The 19614-nt window shown below is 31.4% G+C and overlaps 3 protein-coding genes across 3 annotated transcripts; 2 read left to right on the top strand and 1 right to left on the bottom strand.

Moving 5' to 3' along the window:
• Positions 1-2447, top strand: LOC139882572 (uncharacterized). The gene is made up of 4 exons (XM_071866865.1): positions 1-393; positions 527-612; positions 704-842; positions 1221-2447. Exons 1-4 carry the CDS (start codon positions 1-3, stop codon positions 2445-2447), a joined length of 1845 nt encoding a protein of 614 aa, XP_071722966.1.
• Positions 2448-3462: 1015 nt separating this feature from the next.
• On the top strand, positions 3463-3897 carry LOC139882570 (uncharacterized mitochondrial protein AtMg00810-like). Its single transcript, XM_071866864.1, has one exon. The coding sequence runs from the start codon at positions 3463-3465 to the stop codon at positions 3895-3897; it is 435 nt and encodes a 144-aa protein (XP_071722965.1).
• Positions 3898-5671: 1774 nt separating this feature from the next.
• On the bottom strand, positions 5672-8633 carry LOC139882569 (calcium/calmodulin-regulated receptor-like kinase 1). Its single transcript, XM_071866863.1, has 7 exons — positions 8320-8633; positions 7893-8046; positions 7375-7501; positions 6809-6894; positions 6652-6723; positions 6329-6532; positions 5672-6013 (listed from the first exon to the last, which is right to left on the bottom strand). Exons 1-7 carry the CDS (start codon positions 8631-8633, stop codon positions 5672-5674), a joined length of 1299 nt encoding a protein of 432 aa, XP_071722964.1.
• Positions 8634-19614: the final 10981 nt, after the last annotated feature.

Genomic DNA, 19614 nt, shown 5'->3' with positions numbered 1-19614 from the left:
ATGGCTCTTAGATCTAAAATTAAATTCAACTTTGTCAATGGTAAAATCAAAAAACCACGGAAAGATGACCAAACCTTCTTTGATTGGGACAGATGTAATATCATTATTTCCTATTGGTTGATGAATTCTGTCTCTCCTTCAATCAGGCCATCCATCTCCAGATTTAAAACTGCTCATGCTATGTGGAATGACCTGCAAGTAAGGTTTTTCAAGACAGATTTTTTCAGAATATCTGATGTTCAGGAAGAAATCTACTTGCTCAAACAGGGTGATCTCAACATATCTGACTACTATATAAAAATGAGAGCTTTATGGGATGAGTTTGATGATCTGAGACCAATCCTTGAATGTGAATGTGCAATAAAATGTGAATGTAAGGCTCTCAAAATGATAGTAGAATATTATGAGTGATAAAATCATAAGATTCTTGAAAGGACTGAATGCAGTATATGCTCAAATCAGGTCAACAATCATGATGCTTGATCCTATTCCTTCTCTACAGAAAGTATATGCTACCATTACATAGTTTGAAAGACAGACTGTGGTACCTCAAGATGAGCCAATCCTTGCAGCTCTTTCTTCTGCAAAGCCTCCAAAGCAGCCACAATCTCAGTACCAATATAAGAAGACTGCAGATGGAAAACCTATTTGCAGCCACTGTGGGAAAACAAGACATATTTTTGCCAAATGCCAAATGTTACAGGCTAGTAGGCTTCCCTCCAAACTTTAAATTCACCAAGAATGCCTCAAGCAACCTGACAGTCACAGCAGAACCTGAAATTCAACAAAATGCTTCTACTATCTCCATCTCTCAATATGAATATGAATCCTTGAAAAGGCAGGTACAGTCAAACTTTCAGTCTCAAGTTTCTGTAAGCAACATGGTCAGCACATCAAACAATATCATTGATAAGTTTTCAAAGAAAAATCCTCAAATTTAAAATTTTTCATGATTACTGGACACAGGTTCCACACACCACATTTGTTGTTCAAAAGATTGTTTTAAAACTCTAAATCATATTTCAAATCACAACATTCAACTTCCAAACAAACAATTCATTGTTGCTACTCATATATGCAATATAGAGTTAACACAAACAATCACCTTGTTCAATATCCTGTATGCTCCAGATTTTGTTTTAAACTTAAACTCAGCCAACAAATTGACAAAAGACTCTAACTGTGTATTAATGGTCTACTTCAAAAAGTATTTTATGCAGGACATGAATTCAGTGAAGATGATTGGATCAGCTGAGCAAAGACATGGACTATATTTTGTAAACCTAACAGACTGTTTTGTATATCTTAGGAATTCTGTGTATGAAAAACTGTCTTCTGTTAATGTAATAGCAGAACAACCTAGGGAAAAGTTTGATATATGGCATTTTAGACTTGATCATCCGTCTAGTGCCAGACTATCTTCTTTTAAATCTATAAATAAAAATTTCAAATTTAACTTAGATCATGTCTGTGATGTTTGCCACTATGCTAAACAGAGAAAGCTTTCATTCCCTATCAGTCAGTCAATTTTTAAGTCTATTTTGACATTATTCACATGGATATATGGGCCTGTTATTCCTTCTATGCAAGGACACAAATATTCTTTGACTATTGTGGATGATTTTAGCAGACACACATGGATATTTTTTATGAAAACTAAATCTGAAACTAGAAATCACATTACTCAGTTCTACCAATTAATCCTGACTCAATTTGATAAAAGGATAAAAGTAATTAGAAGTGACAATGGCCAGGAATTTAATGACTTTCAATTTTATGCATCACATGGTATTTTGCATCAAACCTCTTGTGTAGAGTGTCCTGAACAAAATGGAAGGGTGGAGAAAAAGCATCAACATATTCTAAATGTTGGAAGAGCATTACTATTTCAAAGTAAGCTGCCTCTAAAATTATGGGGATATGCTGTATCTCATGCCATTCATCTAGTAAATAGAACACCTACACCTATTTTAAACAACAAGACACCATATGAAATGTTGCATAACAAAATTCCTGACATATCACATCTAAGAGTTTTTGGATCTTTATGCTTTATATCAACACTGGATATGAACAAGACAAAATTTACTTCTAGATCATCTCAATGCATACGGTTAGGATATCAGGATGGCACTAAGGGTTACAAGGTATTGCATTTAAACAACCACAGTATTCAGCTAGGTTATCATGTTGTATTTTATGAGCATATTTTTTCATATGATGGACCTAGAGTTTATTTGAATGATCTATGCTTAATACTGCCAGCAAGAAGTAGAAATTTACCTGTAGAGGATGAATATGCTAATAATGTAGAGATTGAGTCCACTGATATGCTTGAAAATGCTGATAATAATCATCCTGTTGTCACAGAATCCACAATTGATGTCCTGCCTGTTGACTTCAATGAAAATGAGCAACCTGCACACATAATAGAACTTGTCATTTGAAAGTCTACTAGAAATAGATTTATTCCAAAACATCTACAGGATTATCACTGCAATCTAGTCAATGCCTTGGCAATGCAGGATCATAAATCATTTCTTAAAGATTCAGACTGCATTCAAATACCAGGTACCCCTCATTCTGTCAAAAATCATTTTGCATTTCCAAAAATTCTCTGATCAACATCTTACATTCACATTAAACATCTGTTGTCAAAAGGAGCCATACAATTTTAAACAAGCCATGAAAGATAAAGAGTGGCAAACATCCATACAAATTGAACTGAAAGCTTTAACTGACAATCACACATGAGATGTTGCTGATTTGCTTAAGGGAAAGAAATTTATTGGCTGTAAATGGGTGTTCAAACTGAAGCATAAATCAGATGGCATAGTGGAAAGATACAAAGCCAGACTTGTTGCAAAGGGCTACACATAGAGAGAAAGGATTGACTATTCAGATACTTTTTCTCCTGTGGCTAAGTATACAACTATCAGACTATTGCTCACCATAGCAGTAGCCAAAAACTAGCATCTAGCACAACTTGATATCAACAATGCCTTCCTGCATGGAGACCTAAATGAAGAAATATACATGAAACCTGCCATAGGATCAAACATTCCTATAGATAAGGTTTATAAGCTAAACAAGTCACTGCATGGGTTTAAACAGGCCAATAGACAATGGAATTTCAAGTTGTCTACATCTCTAGTCAGAATTGGTTTCTCACAGTCTGCCTCTGACCATTCACTCTTCACTAAATCTCATAATGGTTTCTTCACTGCAATCCTGATCTATGTGGATGACCTAATTATTGCAGGAAATCATATTGAGGAGATAAAGACAACAAAAGCTTTTCTCCACAATCAGTTCAGCATTAAAGACTTAGGAAACTTGAAATACTTCCTAGATTTTGAGATTGCTAGGTCAAAAATAGGGATACACATGTGCTAGAGAAAATACATTCTAGAAGTGCTCACTGAAACAGGATTCATAGGATGCAAACCGTCCTCTACACCTATGCTCTATGGGGTAGATTTTCTTGAAGACTCTCCTAAGATAAAGGATCCCTCAATCTACAGAACATTAATTGGGAAATTCTTGTATCTCATGCACACAAGACCAGATATATCACAAAGCACACAACATCTTTCTCAATTCCTAACAGATCCTACAGAGACACGTCTACAAGCTGCATACAGAGTATTAAGGTACCTGAAAAACATGCCAGGGAAAGGGCTGTTCTTTCTGTCCAACAATAATCTGCAGCTCCAATCTTATTCAGATGCTGACTGGGCAAAATATCCTCTGACGAGAAGGTCAGTCACTGGATTTTGTGTGTTCCTTGGAGACGTCATCATATCCTGGAAATCAAAGAAGCAATCCACAGTATCTCATTCCTCAGCGGAAGCTGAATATCGTGCGTTAGCAATGACGTCCTGTGAACTCACATAGCTCATATATCTCCTCAAAGATTTGCAAATCTCACATCCTTAAGCTGTTCTCTTATACTGTGACAATCAATCTGCCATTCATATCGCCCACAATGCGGTGTTCCATGAACAAACAAAGCACATTGACATTGATTGTCACATTGTAAGAGATCAGATCAAGGCAGGATTTCTTCAATTGCTTCGACTTCTCAACTTGCGGATTTCTTTACAAAATCGCAGCGCGCCCCAACATTTCGTTCTTTTCTGTCTAAGCTTGGACTTCTTAATCTCAGAGACATCCAACTTGCGGGGGAGTGTTGAAATTATTGGGAAGATGAAGAACGGAGAAGAACAAAGTTTAGGGATTTCAATTTGGAAGAGAGGGATAGCCGTTAGGAAGAAGGAAAGATTAAAACGCTGTCGTTTTGGACCAGCTTCAGTCCGACTTCACTAAAGAACAAGTCGACGTCGTCCGCTGTTTGATTGGGCCGAATCTTTTGGTGTGGCCCAATTGTTTGTTTTGGCCCAGCTGTCTTTCTTCAACACAAAGCCAGCTTTACTTCATCAACAAGACACAATGCTTTATGGTCTCCTCCACTTGCATTGTCCTCTGACTTTTCCGGCAGCCTCCATTGACTTTTCCGGCTGCCTATAGAAAAATCACAATCAACACTTTATTATTTATATACAAAGATATTAGACAATTAAATTTAGTTTAATGATTACTAGTTTAATTATCTCTAAAATTACTTATACAAATTGACCACTACTTCATCTTGTAATCTTAAGTGAAGTTATTAACAAAACTAAAATTCTCTCATCCCTTAATCAACTTCCATAATAAATGTATGTACTATCCGATTAAACTACGATTCTATCCTTCTCACTTTGATGTTAGTGTTACCAACTTGATGGTAACTAAAAATCCGTGAGTAATCAGTATCCATTAATCGATTAATACTCTCTCCATATCAAAATATATGATATTTTCAATTTTTAAGTTCATTTATCAATCTATATATATTTAGATAATTTATAATGTATAAATACATGAATTAATAAATGAATCTAGTAACTAAAAATCCGTGAGTAATCAATATCCATTAATTGATTAATACTCTTTTCATATTAAAATACATGATACTTTCAATTTTTAAATTCATTCATCAATCTATATATATTTAAATAATTTATAATGTATAAATACATGAATTAATAAATAAATCTAAAAAATGAAAATATTGTACTATACAGAATTAATAATTTTTTATTTTTTTGTTAGAAGTAAAAGTGTTTGAGAATATCACAACGCTATTAGTAAAAGTCAGATATTAATAAATTCTGTGAAACTTAAAATTGAACATAATATTTAAAACTTAAATGGGGGAAGGCTTTCTTGGTATATCGTGATTTTGCTAGAATATACACTTTCCATGGACCATTGGTTAATCATGTCCTATAATCTTTTGATCCATTGTTTTCCTCCACGGCTCCACCGTTCGTTTCATTGTTGCACATGCTCAATCTTTTTTGAGAATCAATATTAGGCAAACAGAGGCAATCAACCAATTTCCTTGGTGTATAGCATGTTCCATATCTTTGGAATATCAAACACTATATACAAAAACTATAGAAATGTAATATCACTCTAAAAATTATGGTACCAGAAATGAAATTTGCAAGCATTGGATTGATTTAATCCTCTCGAAGGCTTCTATAAATCAGAAAACGAAAACTGAAATCCCAGGAATGTACAGAATAATTAATTGCAAAGGAAAAATGGAAAAATGAAAGGTCTATGCTTCAAAACTATCAGCTGTGCTCTCCATAGATTCATCTCTCCGATGATGTTGTTCTGAGTTTGGAGTCATCTTGGCTTCTATATGTTCCATTTCAATGGTAACTTCATCAGCAGGTGCAGAAAAGCTTCTTTGATGCTTCTTGCTGTGTCTTAGTTTTACTATCCGAGTAAGTACCTGAACAATGTCCCTCATCGAAGGCCGTTTCCTGGGCGAACGATTAATGCACTTGTATGCCAGAGCTGCCACGTCATTGAGCTCTTGCACGTCGAATTTTCCATCAAGACAAGAATCGGCAATTTCCTGCCATCCATCTTTCCCTTCAATGCTCATTGCCGCCTGTCATGAACCAAAAGTTCAGTACATGTAGCAAATAAGTACTGGGGAGATGATGAAAATGCTGGCTCTTGAACTATGACACATTTTGCACGTGAGGCCCTAAACTAAATGAAGCCACACCCGAGAAGTAGGACATTCAGACTGTAACACAAATAGAACTCTCCTGCAGCCGTTAGAATCGTTCCAAACTGTGTGTTACAATTAGAAAGTTCAAGGTCTAAGGTGCAACATCAATTAGTTTAGGTACTCAGATGTAAGAAGTGGCATAGTTTGAGATATTTTTATCCCTGATATGTTTGTGATAGAGTATCTTACAAGCTCAATATGTTCCATAAGGCCTTGTTGGGGATTCCTGCCAGCTATTAGCTCAAAGAGCAAGACTCCAAAGCTGTAAACATCACTTTTCTTAGTAAAAGTCCTAGTTGATATGTACTCGGGATCCAGATATCCGAACGTTCCTCGAATGTTAGCCGCATGTTTGTCTACCATCTCTTCTCTTGATAGCCCAAAATCAGCAACCTGCTTGCTTCAACAAGAATAAGCAGGTCTAAATTGAAAAAAAATAAAAAAATGATAACATAAAGCTCTAGTTTTGAGTAATAAATGTAGTTATGTGAACAATAATACGAAGTACTTACCCTGGCTTTCATGTTCTGATCCAATAGGATATTTGAAGACTTTATATCGCGATGTATGACAGGGGGAACTGCCTGCAACAATGTAAAATTACCAAATAAGGATTCTTAAGAGTATATAGTGGTTGCATCATAATCATAGTAGATGAAAGATAATTACCCCATCGTGAAGATATTCCAAGCCCCTTGCTACATCCAAAGCTATATATACTCGCAGATCCCATCTCAATGGCTCGTGATTTTCACCTGTATGGCAAATATAATTTTCTTTGAGAACAGTTCATTGCACAATGGCTTCAAACCATATATATGTCATCATAAGTATAACAATGCTGTGAGAACTTTAAAGGTTACTTCAGTCATTATTCAAGAAACGCAGAACCAATCACAAACAAGATTTTCACTGTTTTTCTATCAAGATCAAAACAGCAGCAATGAGACCATTGAATAGTGCCAAAGAATGAAAAGCTAAAAAAGAAATATTAGTAATTAATCTCGGTTCTTGCCAGATTCATTTCAGGGTGTCCGAGTCAATGCTATTGTGTTCCCATTTGTGATGAAAATAGAATAATTTAGTCATTACGCAAGGAAAAAGTGGGGAAAATCTTCTATTACAACTATGTGTCTAAAAAAATTTAAGATGTGGCGAAGTTACTCTCACAGTTGGAAACACGAAAACAATATATCTGAGGTAAAGCCAATATTTAAACTAAAATCCATGCTTACTGTATAAATGAGAAGCCAAGCTTCCTTTGTTCATGTAGACATACACAAGCATATGCTGGCCCTTTTCTGCACAGTATCCAACCAAATTCACAAGGTTTCTATGATGCAGCCTTCCAAGTAATGTCACCTAAAATTAACATCAGTGAGCGACCAGAAAAATGGGAGAGAATTATACGAATACCATGCACATGAAAAAACAAATCATGCATAGAGAAAAGAATAATGTAGTGCTCCTTACTTATGGGAATGTTTTAGTAATAATAAAATCAAATCAATTTATCTGATATACTGATATGGAGCATATCTCCAGAAAATTTCTTTACACAGTAATGACAAGCATATCAAACACCAACATATTTTACAATCTACAAATTCGGGTGGTAGCACTAACATGATTTAGATACAAGCATGTCAATATATATAGTTTGAGACAAGAGAAGCAAAAAATTATATAAACTGATAAATGCAGCAATCTCAGAATAAACAGAGTACTATTAAAAAAAAAAAAAAAAGATTACCTCGGTCTGGAACTCTTTCTCTCCTTGCTTAGAATCAGTTGCAAGTACTTTGACAGCAACAGTCTCACCAGTTGACATTTGAGCTTTGTATACGGGACCAAAAGCTCCTTGCCCTATTATCGTTGTAAAGTTACACGTAGCCTTTTGCAAATCCCTGCACAGAAACCCCAATCAACAAAAATGAAACTGATCATTAAACAGGACCAGGGAGAAAAATGAGAAGTTATCTAGATCCCGAGAAATGCACAAAACTAGCAGAATTATAGCTTCAAAGTAACATTCCACATTATGAAAGACCATGAAGTATTCCTAAGATTTCATCAAATTAAAGAATGACTAGAACAAAGTGACAATGCAATTGAATTCGAAAATTCCTCTATGCAATTGAATTCGAAAATTCGGTTAAGTGTAAAAATGGAAAACACACCTGTAGTTGTACTCAGGTATTCCAGAAAATGACACCATGTTAGTTCTCTTAAACCCATTAAGCCACACAGAGACGCCATTCCGTCCATACTTTCCGGGAGAATCAGGACCGGCGGTCGAGTCCGACATCATGGTACAAGAATCAGCTCCATTGGTGCGAATGGGTATGGTTGCCGTCCTCCGGGAACTGCTATTCCCAATCTGTGATCGTTTTCTATGGTACCTAAAGCAGAACAGCCCAATAATTGCCAACAACAAACCTATGACCACCCCAATAGATATCCCAATAATAATAAGCCCTGATGAATCTTTCATCTCTTTCACTAATTTTCGTCTGCCTTCTGCTACACTTCTGATTATTGAAATTCAAGAACCCAATCCATAGATGATGAAGCTGCAAATCAAGCGAAATGAAAAAAGGGGTTGGTCAAAATTCACATTTTAACTCAACAAGGGTCAAATCCAGACACAATTCCTTCTTCAAAAAGCGAATTTATAAAAAAAACAAATCCAGACACAATTCCTTACTCCTTCAAAAAGTCAAAAACATTAACAAATGTAATCTTCAAAATCAATGGAGTGCTGAATAATATTACCCTTAAAACGTGTGCAATGAAAATTAATCAAAACTTAACCAAAGCAGCATTTTTTTTTTCTTTTTTCTTAGAAGAAGAAATCCAATTGACCAAAGCTATATATACTGCTCATCAAGCAATTTTTTATTTTTATTTTTGTAAAAATATAGCGCCAATATTATTGATTAACTTTTAGAAAATAAAATAATAAAGAAAAGCAAAAGGTCAAATATTGAACAACTCCACTCCACCATCTTTCTGAATCTGAATTTTAAACAAAATGCAAAGCTCGAGATTTAGAAATAACAACATTACATCAAAGCTTTAATAAAAAAAAAACACCATGAGTTTTCTCAGCAGCCAAATAAACAAATCGCAGATCAAACAACAAACCCATGAAATAAAGTATAGTTAACTGTTTATAATTGGAACTTTACCTAGCTAGAGTTGTCAGAAGAACAGGGCCGGGTGAGGAAGGAAACAAATTAGCAAATGCAAATAAGCAAACAGTAATTTTTTTTTGGTTGATAAGATTCCAAAGAAGAGATTAACAGAAAAGAATCAGAGAGAGAGAGAGAGAGATCTGCTTGGTACTGTAAAAGTTTTCAGAGAGAAGTTTCTCTGTGCAGTGCAGTGCAGTGAAAAACACGAAGAAGAATGTTTGTTTAAAGAAAAAAGTGAGGTGTATTGAAATATACTAACTACTACTAGCTAAGTAGTACTTAATTTATTATAAAAAAAAAAAAGTAGTATTTAATACAGGTAATTAATAGAAAATTTGTTCTAAAAAAAATATTATTAGAAAATAAAAGAAATTACTAAAAATGTAAAAGATAGAGTTTAAACAAAAGTTGTAACTTTGCATATATGTAGCATTATAAAATTGGTATTAATGTCTGTCATTTAACTGATATTTATAAAAAAAATAAAAATAATTAATTGTATATATATAATTAATTAAAATTGATATTAAAGTCTGTCATTGTTCTTCTAATCCTTGAAAACATCTAAATCTAATGAACCTGAGCCAGAGATATATATATCAAATGGATTTTTCTGAATTCTAGATTTATTCACATTTTATTTCCCATTACAAGATATAGATGAGTAATTTTGTTTTTCTTTAAATGCTTAATTATTTACATATATAATACTTCTTAAAAAATAAATATGTTATAGTACATTATTACCAACTAAATTTTTTATTGTTCATTTCATTAGTTTTAAATTTGTTAACAATAAAAATAAAGCAGAATGAATGAAATATTAAATGTTTGTACAGTAGTAATTTAAAGTAACTTAACAAAAAGGACACATTTATTAGACAAGAATTTGTGCCTCTCTCTTAGTATTTTCTATTTTGTTGATAAACTTTAATTTAAATGGTGCATGAGCATGAGTTGGCCTTTCCTAAACAGAGTAATAAATACGTTGTATATATTTTGGAGAGCTGTACTCAAAGAGGCTCCCTATTTCTTGAATTAGGAAATTAGTCTTGGATTAAAAAAAGAAAAGAAAATGGGGACTTAATGCATATAAGGAAATTAGTCTTGGATTAAAAAAAAACTGCAAAAAAGAAAATGGGGACTAAATGCATATAAGGAAATTAGTCTTGGATTAAAAAAAATGCAAAAAAGAAAATGTGGAATAAATATATATGCACTACATCTACATTGACATTTTGCAAGCTACTATTGTCTGCATCGCGGGCCCTTGGGGATTGCTTCTCCAACAAGACACGTAGGGGACCATATATTAATATAGTCTCAATTTTTTTATTTTTTTAATTTTATTAATAGTTTCATTGTTTGTCATAATTAAGCTTGGGAAAATGTAAGCAGAACCTCCATCATTTTAATTCTACAAACTTTAATTATTTTTTTAAAATATTTTTAATATAATCTATTTATAAGAACTCAATAGTCGTTTTCGAAGAATCGAACTATTAACCTCTCATAAAAAGAATGTAGAACATTAGGCTAGATTAGCGTAAACTTTAATTTTCTTAGCTAGTTCTTTCAACTTTATAAATTTTGTTATCAGTAAAGATGTGTGTCAATGAATTGGATTTCAAAAAATATCTTATAAAAATAATATAACTTTCTATGAGAGATCACAACTCACAAGTAGTAATGCACAAACGAATAGTTCGGAACTCCAAATCTATTTGACTCGTTTAATGAGTGCTCGTTTATAAACGAGTCGAGTCAACCTATGTTCGTTTATAAACGAACTCTAAAAATATAAATCTGGTTATATATTGTTCGCGATAATACTCATGATAATATTAATATTTAAATTTATGATAATTAGTATTATAATTAAAAAATAACATTAAATATTGATTTTTTTAAATCATAATTAAATAGTTTAAATAAAACCTTATTTATAAATATTAATATTAAATTATCAAAATATTCTCGGGCTCGCGAACTATTCGGTTCGATTTGGATTCGATTCGTTAAATGTTTGCATTAAACGATCTTTAAAATGTTGTTCAAATTTAGATCGTTTATAAATGAACCGAAATAGCAGTCACTTGTTTGTCCATTACTCCTCACATACGATCTGCCTAAAGCTAATTAATGTATATATATATATATTTAATTTTGTTCATGAGGTAACTAATAAGAACAATATATGGATTTTTTTATGTAAGCAATATATGGATTAGACCTTTTTTTTTTATAGAAAAGAACAATAAAATACTTATTTAATTACTTTGGCATCCTCTTCCTTCCTTCTTTTATTAATGTTCTCATCTTATTAATCTTCTGAGGCGTGCACATTTGCTCACGACCAGATAGAAAAAAGGGCTAAAATCAATAGAAAATTAAAACTATATATTGCAACCTCTACACCTTGTACATTGAAAATTAAGAGGACGTCAAGTCTCGATTTTTAAAAAAAAATATTCAAATGAAGTAATTCAACTTCAGAAGAGGAAATGTAATTAAATAATTATTTTTAACTTAATACGTTTCAGTAAATATACCGATGTGGTGGTCAGTTAATATTTATTGGTCGTGACTATACTCGGTGAGCTGAGCTGTGCTGCGCTGCGCATATTTAATCTTATTTAATTAATCAGCAGTGACTGCTCTTATAGTGACTTCTACTGATTATAACATGCATATCAATAATATGATATCATGTGTGCAGTGTTGTATTGCGTTCTTGAACAAAATTTATTAAATCCGGCGATCAAAACGTAGTCCCATCGTTTGACTTTTATATTTGTGTGAGCGAATTTTGAGTGGATATATGAGTTTATGTATATTAAAGAAAAAATTAAATCCTGTATCAATGATATTGAGTAATATTTTTATTTTATTTTTGAAATTTATGTTGTAATATTGGAGTCTTACCCTTATTTAAAACTCATTTTTCTATATAGTTATAATTAACTTATACCTCAACGCCTGATCAAATATTTAATTTACTTCACTACAATTAATTGAACTATCCTAGTCATTTTTCTCATTCAAAATTTCAAACCCTAATCTCATTGAAGAAGAGGAATAAGAGCTTGATTGATTTACGCGCAGGTTGTTTATCTACTTTATATCGTTTGCTTCCCGTTATTTATACGTACTATCAGTCTTTCATTTAAACTTTTGCAATATATATACACGCACAAATTGCATAAAAAATATGATATAAAATATGTAAGAGATTGAACATAAATGCTATCTTAAAATAAAAGATGCCGTAAGACATTGAAATTTTAATATCATTTGCACAAACACCAGTGTAACTTTGCTCAAAGTAGGGTCAAAATCAACATTGATGATGAAATTTGACATGATCAGCAAGTTCACTCAAATGATGAAGCTTGTTGGGTGATGAGGCTCATTTGAACTTGAAGATTGTTTGCATCAAGACTATTCAAGCATAATATGGTGGATAGACCCAACAATTCAATAAAATCTAAAAAATGAGATATTATTAAACGAACTACGTTTTGACTTAAGTTCCCTAACAAAATATAGAATATGTAGACAATTCGGCACATATAACAAGTTCTATCACACCAAAATTTAACACCAACATATTGGAGGAACTTAAGTCGTCGGGCACTACACAATTCATCAACTCATGCGGAGTGCTGAGAACAGAGTCTCAAAATATGGCATTTGTAAGCACATGGAAATATTGACAATAAAGAGTCAGACCTCTTAACTGAATTTTGACCAAAATTAGGAGCTTCATCCAAGAAAAAAACCTCGGATTACATCATGAAAATCGTAGATCAATATCTCACCTTTCTAAAGGTTCAAATGGAGACATCTATAGTTTAAGTTTTGGTTGTTTTAATAAAACTAACTAATAAAATAACGGATTTTAATTGAGATATCAATTATTATCAATGATGTAAAATATGAATTTATCCTTTAATCATTTTATTTCTATCAATTGAGTCTTATTCTTGTATACTAAGTAAATCTTAATTAGGGCTCCTACAACTATAAATAAAATATCATAGGCCCTAATTAAAGGTCAAAAACTAACATTCTAAACATGTAGCACATTCAAATCAAGCCGTGAAGTCAACCGTAGCCTCGCCACAAATAAAATACATAGATAACACGGAATGAAAGTTATACCGGTAAAAAATACAAAATCGAGTTAGCTTAGGATATCTGTATGAGGTTGGAACTCACATTTTTAATACTTTCGAAATCAATATTATATTGATTTCGATATACTATTTATGCTCGCAAATAATATGCAAATCCTAAATGCTTGTTACTATTTTCGAATTTACAGCAACATTTCGAGAGTATATTATATATCCAACCACTACAACAGCAATAGAATGGGCTAACTAGATAAAATCACATTGAAACAAATGCAGCAACGGTAGTTGTTTGGCAGTTTATAATTTGGTGGGAATAATATTCCACGAATATAGGTAGTAAGCAACTGTCAATCCAACGTATATCACCAAACCTGGAAACCATATCTTAATGGAACACATAAGATATATAATTGGTGATCTACACGTCTGACCTTAATGCATTCTTAATTAATCACGTCTGATTTTTATTAATTACAAGTTCACAACTTCCTCTCGTATGTAGTATGATTTATATTGGCAGAAGATGGCATCATAGAAGATATATTATTCAAATCTGATGTTGCATATTAAAGTTTAATGAATATTTAGAGTTTTATTTTTTCGCTAAGAAAATTTTAACTATAAATTTCACTAATCAGACGATTTGTCCAAATGAACAAGTTGGTCTATATGAGAGGGAACATTATACAAGTAAAAGTGATTCGAAAGAGGATAGAAATAAAATGAGCTAATGAATGAGTTATTTTGTTGTCATATCTTTTTATAAAGAGACACGACATATGACATGTTGAAAAATATTTAAAAGTTAAAGTTTTGATAATATCGATTAAGTTTTGCCTACTGTTACGATCCAAAACTCATTCAGATTCGGAATGACATTTTAACCTTTTCAAACGAAATTAAAATTGATTTAATTATTATTTATATTAATTATTATTTATATACAGGTATCAAATTATTACATAAATTTACTAATGAGTTAAAAAAATCATTTTAATTAGTAAACTCTATCAATACGGAATAAATTTTATATTAGAAATAATTATGAGATTATACAACAAATAGAAAAATTCGAAAATATCAACGGGCTTATTTGATTCGCTTAATTCATTCACTCTTTGGTGACTCAATTTCTAACTAAGAGATCTAAACAAGATCACGTATTCAATAGGTCACCTAATATAAGAAGTTTTCAATAAGTTAAATTTTTCTTCATCTTCTTCTTCTTCATCTTCCCCACTCTTGATCTCTTCTCAATCTCTTCCCTCTTTTCATTCTTTCCTTTCCTTTATTTTCTTTCTCTGTCTCTAACTCTCTCCCGAACCTCTCTTTTCTTTCTTTCCTTTCTTTAATAGGTAGAGATGTTAAGGAATAAAAGTTCCTTAAATTACTTAGGATATTCCGTTTGATAAGTCCAAGAATTTGGACTGGACTAGAATTCTCTCTCAAACCTCACTTTTTCTTTTCATTAATCAGAACTGTTTTGATCGGCGGGGATGACTTGGAACAAAATTTCCTTAAATCACTTAACCATCCTTGAACTACAATTATCTAATCACTTCAATCCTTCATATTTAGTTAATTATAAACTATTCTTTGTGCTTGATTAATTTCTAATGTAAAGTTATAACAATTTTTAACATGTCATAATAAAATATCAAATCTAATTATATTTGATATTATATATACAAGTCAGTGGACCCGTCCGTTGAACGAAAAGTCCGTACCTGTAAAAAAATAATAATTTAAATATATCATATAAAAAATTATATAATAACTATTTGTATTAAACATTGTTAAATATATGTCAAATATTATATAAAATATAATTATTTTAACTCTATATCAATTATAATTATTTTAATTTTATTTCAAAATTTATAATCCTAAAATTAAAAATTTAATTTATTTTCAAAAATAATAAACATAGCAAATATTAAAAATTATATATCAAGATTTAATTTCATAAAAAAAAACTTATAATTACATCTAATTAATTTAGTTGTTCTCTTATTTGAAAAATAAAATATGCCCATTTTAATTTTTTAATTAAGAATAGAAAAAAATATAACAAAATTTTATTAGAAATAATAGTTTAATAAAAACATTAGAAAAAAATAATATATATTATAATTTGATTATGAATAATTTTTTTTAATAATATGCACATTTGAATATGAAAAAAAAAGATATGTCCGTTTTAATTAGGAATAAAAAAAAGGAATATAATGAATTTTAATTAAAAAAATTATTAATTATTTAAAAAATAAGATACATCCATTTTAATTAAGAATAGGAAAAGAATATAACAGATTTTTATTAAAAATAATAATTTAATTAAAAAAATTAGAAAAAATTAATATATATTATAATTTGATTAGGAATAATTTTTTTAATAATATACTCGTTTGAATAGGGAAAAATAAGACATATCAATTTTAATTAGGATTAGGAAAAAAGAATATAATAAATTTTAATTAAAAAAATTTGTTTTTAGTAAAATAATTTTAAAAAATTATATAGTGTATTATAATATTATTAGAAATAATTTTTTAAATAATAGATAGGAAATTATTTAGTAATAATATTATTATATTAAAAAAAAATAATTGGTAGAATTTTATAAGGAATCATTATGTTTTTATTGTGTTTTAATTTTCTAATTAGAATAGGAAAAAAATATCATTGACTTATAATTATAATTTGAAATCTAATTAAAATTAAAATTTTAAAATACATGTGTCAAATTACTATTCGTCAATAAAATGTTATGTGTCGAATTTTGATGTGATAATAAAATAAAATTTATAATTAAATTTGTAATTTGAACAATTTAAAATTAAAAAATTGTTATTATTATCTATAAAATAATTTTTTTGGAGTCAATTATCTATAAAATATGATACGATGATTGTATGCATTATGCATACATCCTAATGAATTAGTAATTGGTATGTTGTAACAACTAGCATCGTAATTAATGGATTACTGTAATGTACAATATCTGAGATAAAAATAGTATTTTGGTCAAGCAATCGTCCAAGTAATTAAAAAAGTACAAACTTCGAATAACTTCCAAATATCACCTTATCAATAACATGAAAGTCTTCGATCCTCGAAATATATTATATAGAACTCCGTTTGTATTAGTATCTCACAAACAAAATCCACAAAGTAAAGAATAAAAAGAAAATTAATAAACCAAAGAGTGATGATTGTATTATTAAGTGAAACCGGAGGATCATGGATGCTTTTTGTAGGACTGGGATAAACGGAAATAATTATAGAGGAAAATGGTAACGCATGTCTCCACGTCGACCACACCAAAAAGATTTAATCATGAATTATTTCAAAAAATAATATACTTCCTTATCATATCTCTTTTTTCTTTCCCTGGCATCTAATTTCATTTGTGTCGAGATGCTGCACTATGATTTTTTGATCATAATTGTGCTTATGAAAGATATTGTATAAAATACTATCATGCATAATTTAGACTAAATAAATGAATAATTATAGCATTTCTTTTTCTTTTCTTTTTTAGAAGAAATTTATAGCATTTCATTAAAAATATCAAAACAGTGTTTTATATTTTTACATTCAATCAAATAGATGTATGTATATAATCAATAATCTTTACTAGACACATGTTAATTTGAATGAATATAAAATATAATCTATTTTTATACGGAGGTGGTACAAAACAATTTGAGTGAATATATTTAATTAATAATCTTCACAAAATCACGTCAATTTTAATGAAAAAAAATATAAATCATAATCAAGTTTAATATGAAGGTGGTAATATGGAGATGTAGATACCCCTTGTCTGTCTTACATCTTATTTAGCATTGCATGTACAATACATGTAATTATATATAATCCATGTTTATCCTATATATTTTTTAGATTTGGTAAATAATATCAATATGAATAATGGAGCACCAGTACTTAAGAATTTTCCATGAAAGACGGAGATCATGCATTGCATTTCATTGTAAGAACAACCACATACTATTATTATCAGTAGTATTATATATGCTCCCCATAACATTGCACCGGTATTCTAATTTTTTAAGCTAGCAACAGCCAACATTCATGACATTATCTATCTAGTATTGGCATTTAACAACAACATGTGACCACACACAACACATGTATAAAGATATAGTCATAGATCTAGCTAATTTACATATTATATTCATGCGTTTAAAGTTAACTATACTTATTTATACTCCCATGATAATATTAATATCCAATTTTATATTCCAGGGGCTAAAACACATGTGGGGGTTCATATATTTATATCCAATTTTTATATTGCCTTCAGCAAACTTCTACATATTTTAGTTCATGTTAATCAAACCCACCTCCTACAAGACTATGCACAACACATATAAATTTAAAACACACTTCTTAGTCACTAAAAAAACTCTATGCCCAACACAAAATGTTATACTCATAATTACTTGTCACTTTTGAAAAAATGGATTTGAAAAGTGATAATTAATTAAGGATTGAGTACTAATAATGTAATCTTCTACGAACTGTGACATCAAATTTAGCGGTGAGTTTGATTAAAATTCCAACAGTGCACTTTGACACGCATAAGTTATGGCCTTATGTTCGAGGATATTTAGATCAGGATCATTAGGGATTTCGAAGCTTGCGCCTGATGATGATCTTATGTTGGGGAGTGAAACAAGTTTGTGAATGTGAGAGTATAACTTATCCGACAAGTACTGAGAATTCAAAAGTCGGTATGAATGTACGGACGCTAATAGAATGACCAGAAGTACTTGATGCTCAAGAGGACTCGAGCGCAATCTATTGAAGATATGAAACCGAGAGAGATGATAGTTTGAGAGGTAAATTGAACTTGATTAACTTGAATTGATGATTTACAATGATCTTGTAACTTTTGTTTATACTACAATCCTTGTCTCTAATCTATGAATTGTTTATCTAGATAATATACAAAGTCTAATCTAATGTCCATGCCTTAGATTTTAATCAACACCATGCTTTGTGTAGGGAATCCCATTCTTGGAGTGGTGGTGTAAGGATTGTGATGTCCTAAGCATGGTGGTGATTTGAAAGTGGGTGACTTTAACTTGAAGGAGAAGCAACATAAGAGTTGTGGGCTGATTCTGTTAGGGATGGGCCTCAGCGTTGCAAATGGGCCGAGCATAGCGAGAAGCCCAGCTGAAGACGCGCACGGAGGAAGCTGTCTTTACTCAACAAAATGACGTCGCCTTAAGGAAACGACGTCGTCTTCTTTTCTTCTTTTTTCCTTAAACCATAACGGCTATTCCCAATTTCAAAATACAATCCTCCATCTTCCATTGTTCATCTTCTCCTTAATCCCATAAATTTCAACACAATCAGAAAACTCAGGGCTGTTTGACGTGCGCGCCCATCCGGATGACGAGAGCCAGCAAGCTCTAGATATCAGGATCAGGCTCCATCAAGTGCTAGCAAGCTAGTGACAATCCGGATGAGTGAGCGGCATCAAGCACGCACCCGAGAAATTAACACCAAGCACGCCTAAGTCAGCAAAGTGGAAATAATGTGCGGTTATGGAGCTAGCATTCTCTGTACGGTACACGCTACAAGTCTGGATTCAAACCTGTAAGGCAGAAACATTTAGCCCATCTTGGCTATGAATAGGACCCTGCAAGGTTCATTTTAGGCAGGCTGGGTTCCTGAACTCTCTTAAGTCTAAAATTAAATACTCTCTCTGTATGTTTTTCGGAGCCTCGCTGAGTTTTAATTAAGTAATAAATGAGTACGTAGTTTTGTATTCGTCTCATCCTTTTATTCTTAGTAGAGTTGCTGCAGCGTTGTGTTCATTTCGGTTGTGCCAACAATGTAGATCGTACGACATCAGTGCTGCCTGGCTTCCACATGACATGATTGGTCCATTATATAATTACTTTTACCTCCGAATGACAACGCTTGTCGATAAGAGCTCGATGATCGCTTTGGAATTCATTTGGTGGGTATGTCTTGTCATGTTCAAATTTGTTTGGACCAATTTTGACATGACACAACTAATCTTTGGTCATTAATTATTGTTTGAATTCGAATATTTGGTTCCTATTGCACTGAGTTAGATTGTGGGTTTAGATCATCTCGA

This window comes from Rutidosis leptorrhynchoides, unplaced genomic scaffold (genome assembly GCF_046630445.1).
Source record: "Rutidosis leptorrhynchoides isolate AG116_Rl617_1_P2 unplaced genomic scaffold, CSIRO_AGI_Rlap_v1 contig285, whole genome shotgun sequence".
Taxonomy (NCBI): domain Eukaryota; kingdom Viridiplantae; phylum Streptophyta; class Magnoliopsida; order Asterales; family Asteraceae; genus Rutidosis; species Rutidosis leptorrhynchoides.
Note: the sequence above shows the minus strand (reverse complement) of the source record. Positions and strands in the feature narration are given on the sequence as shown.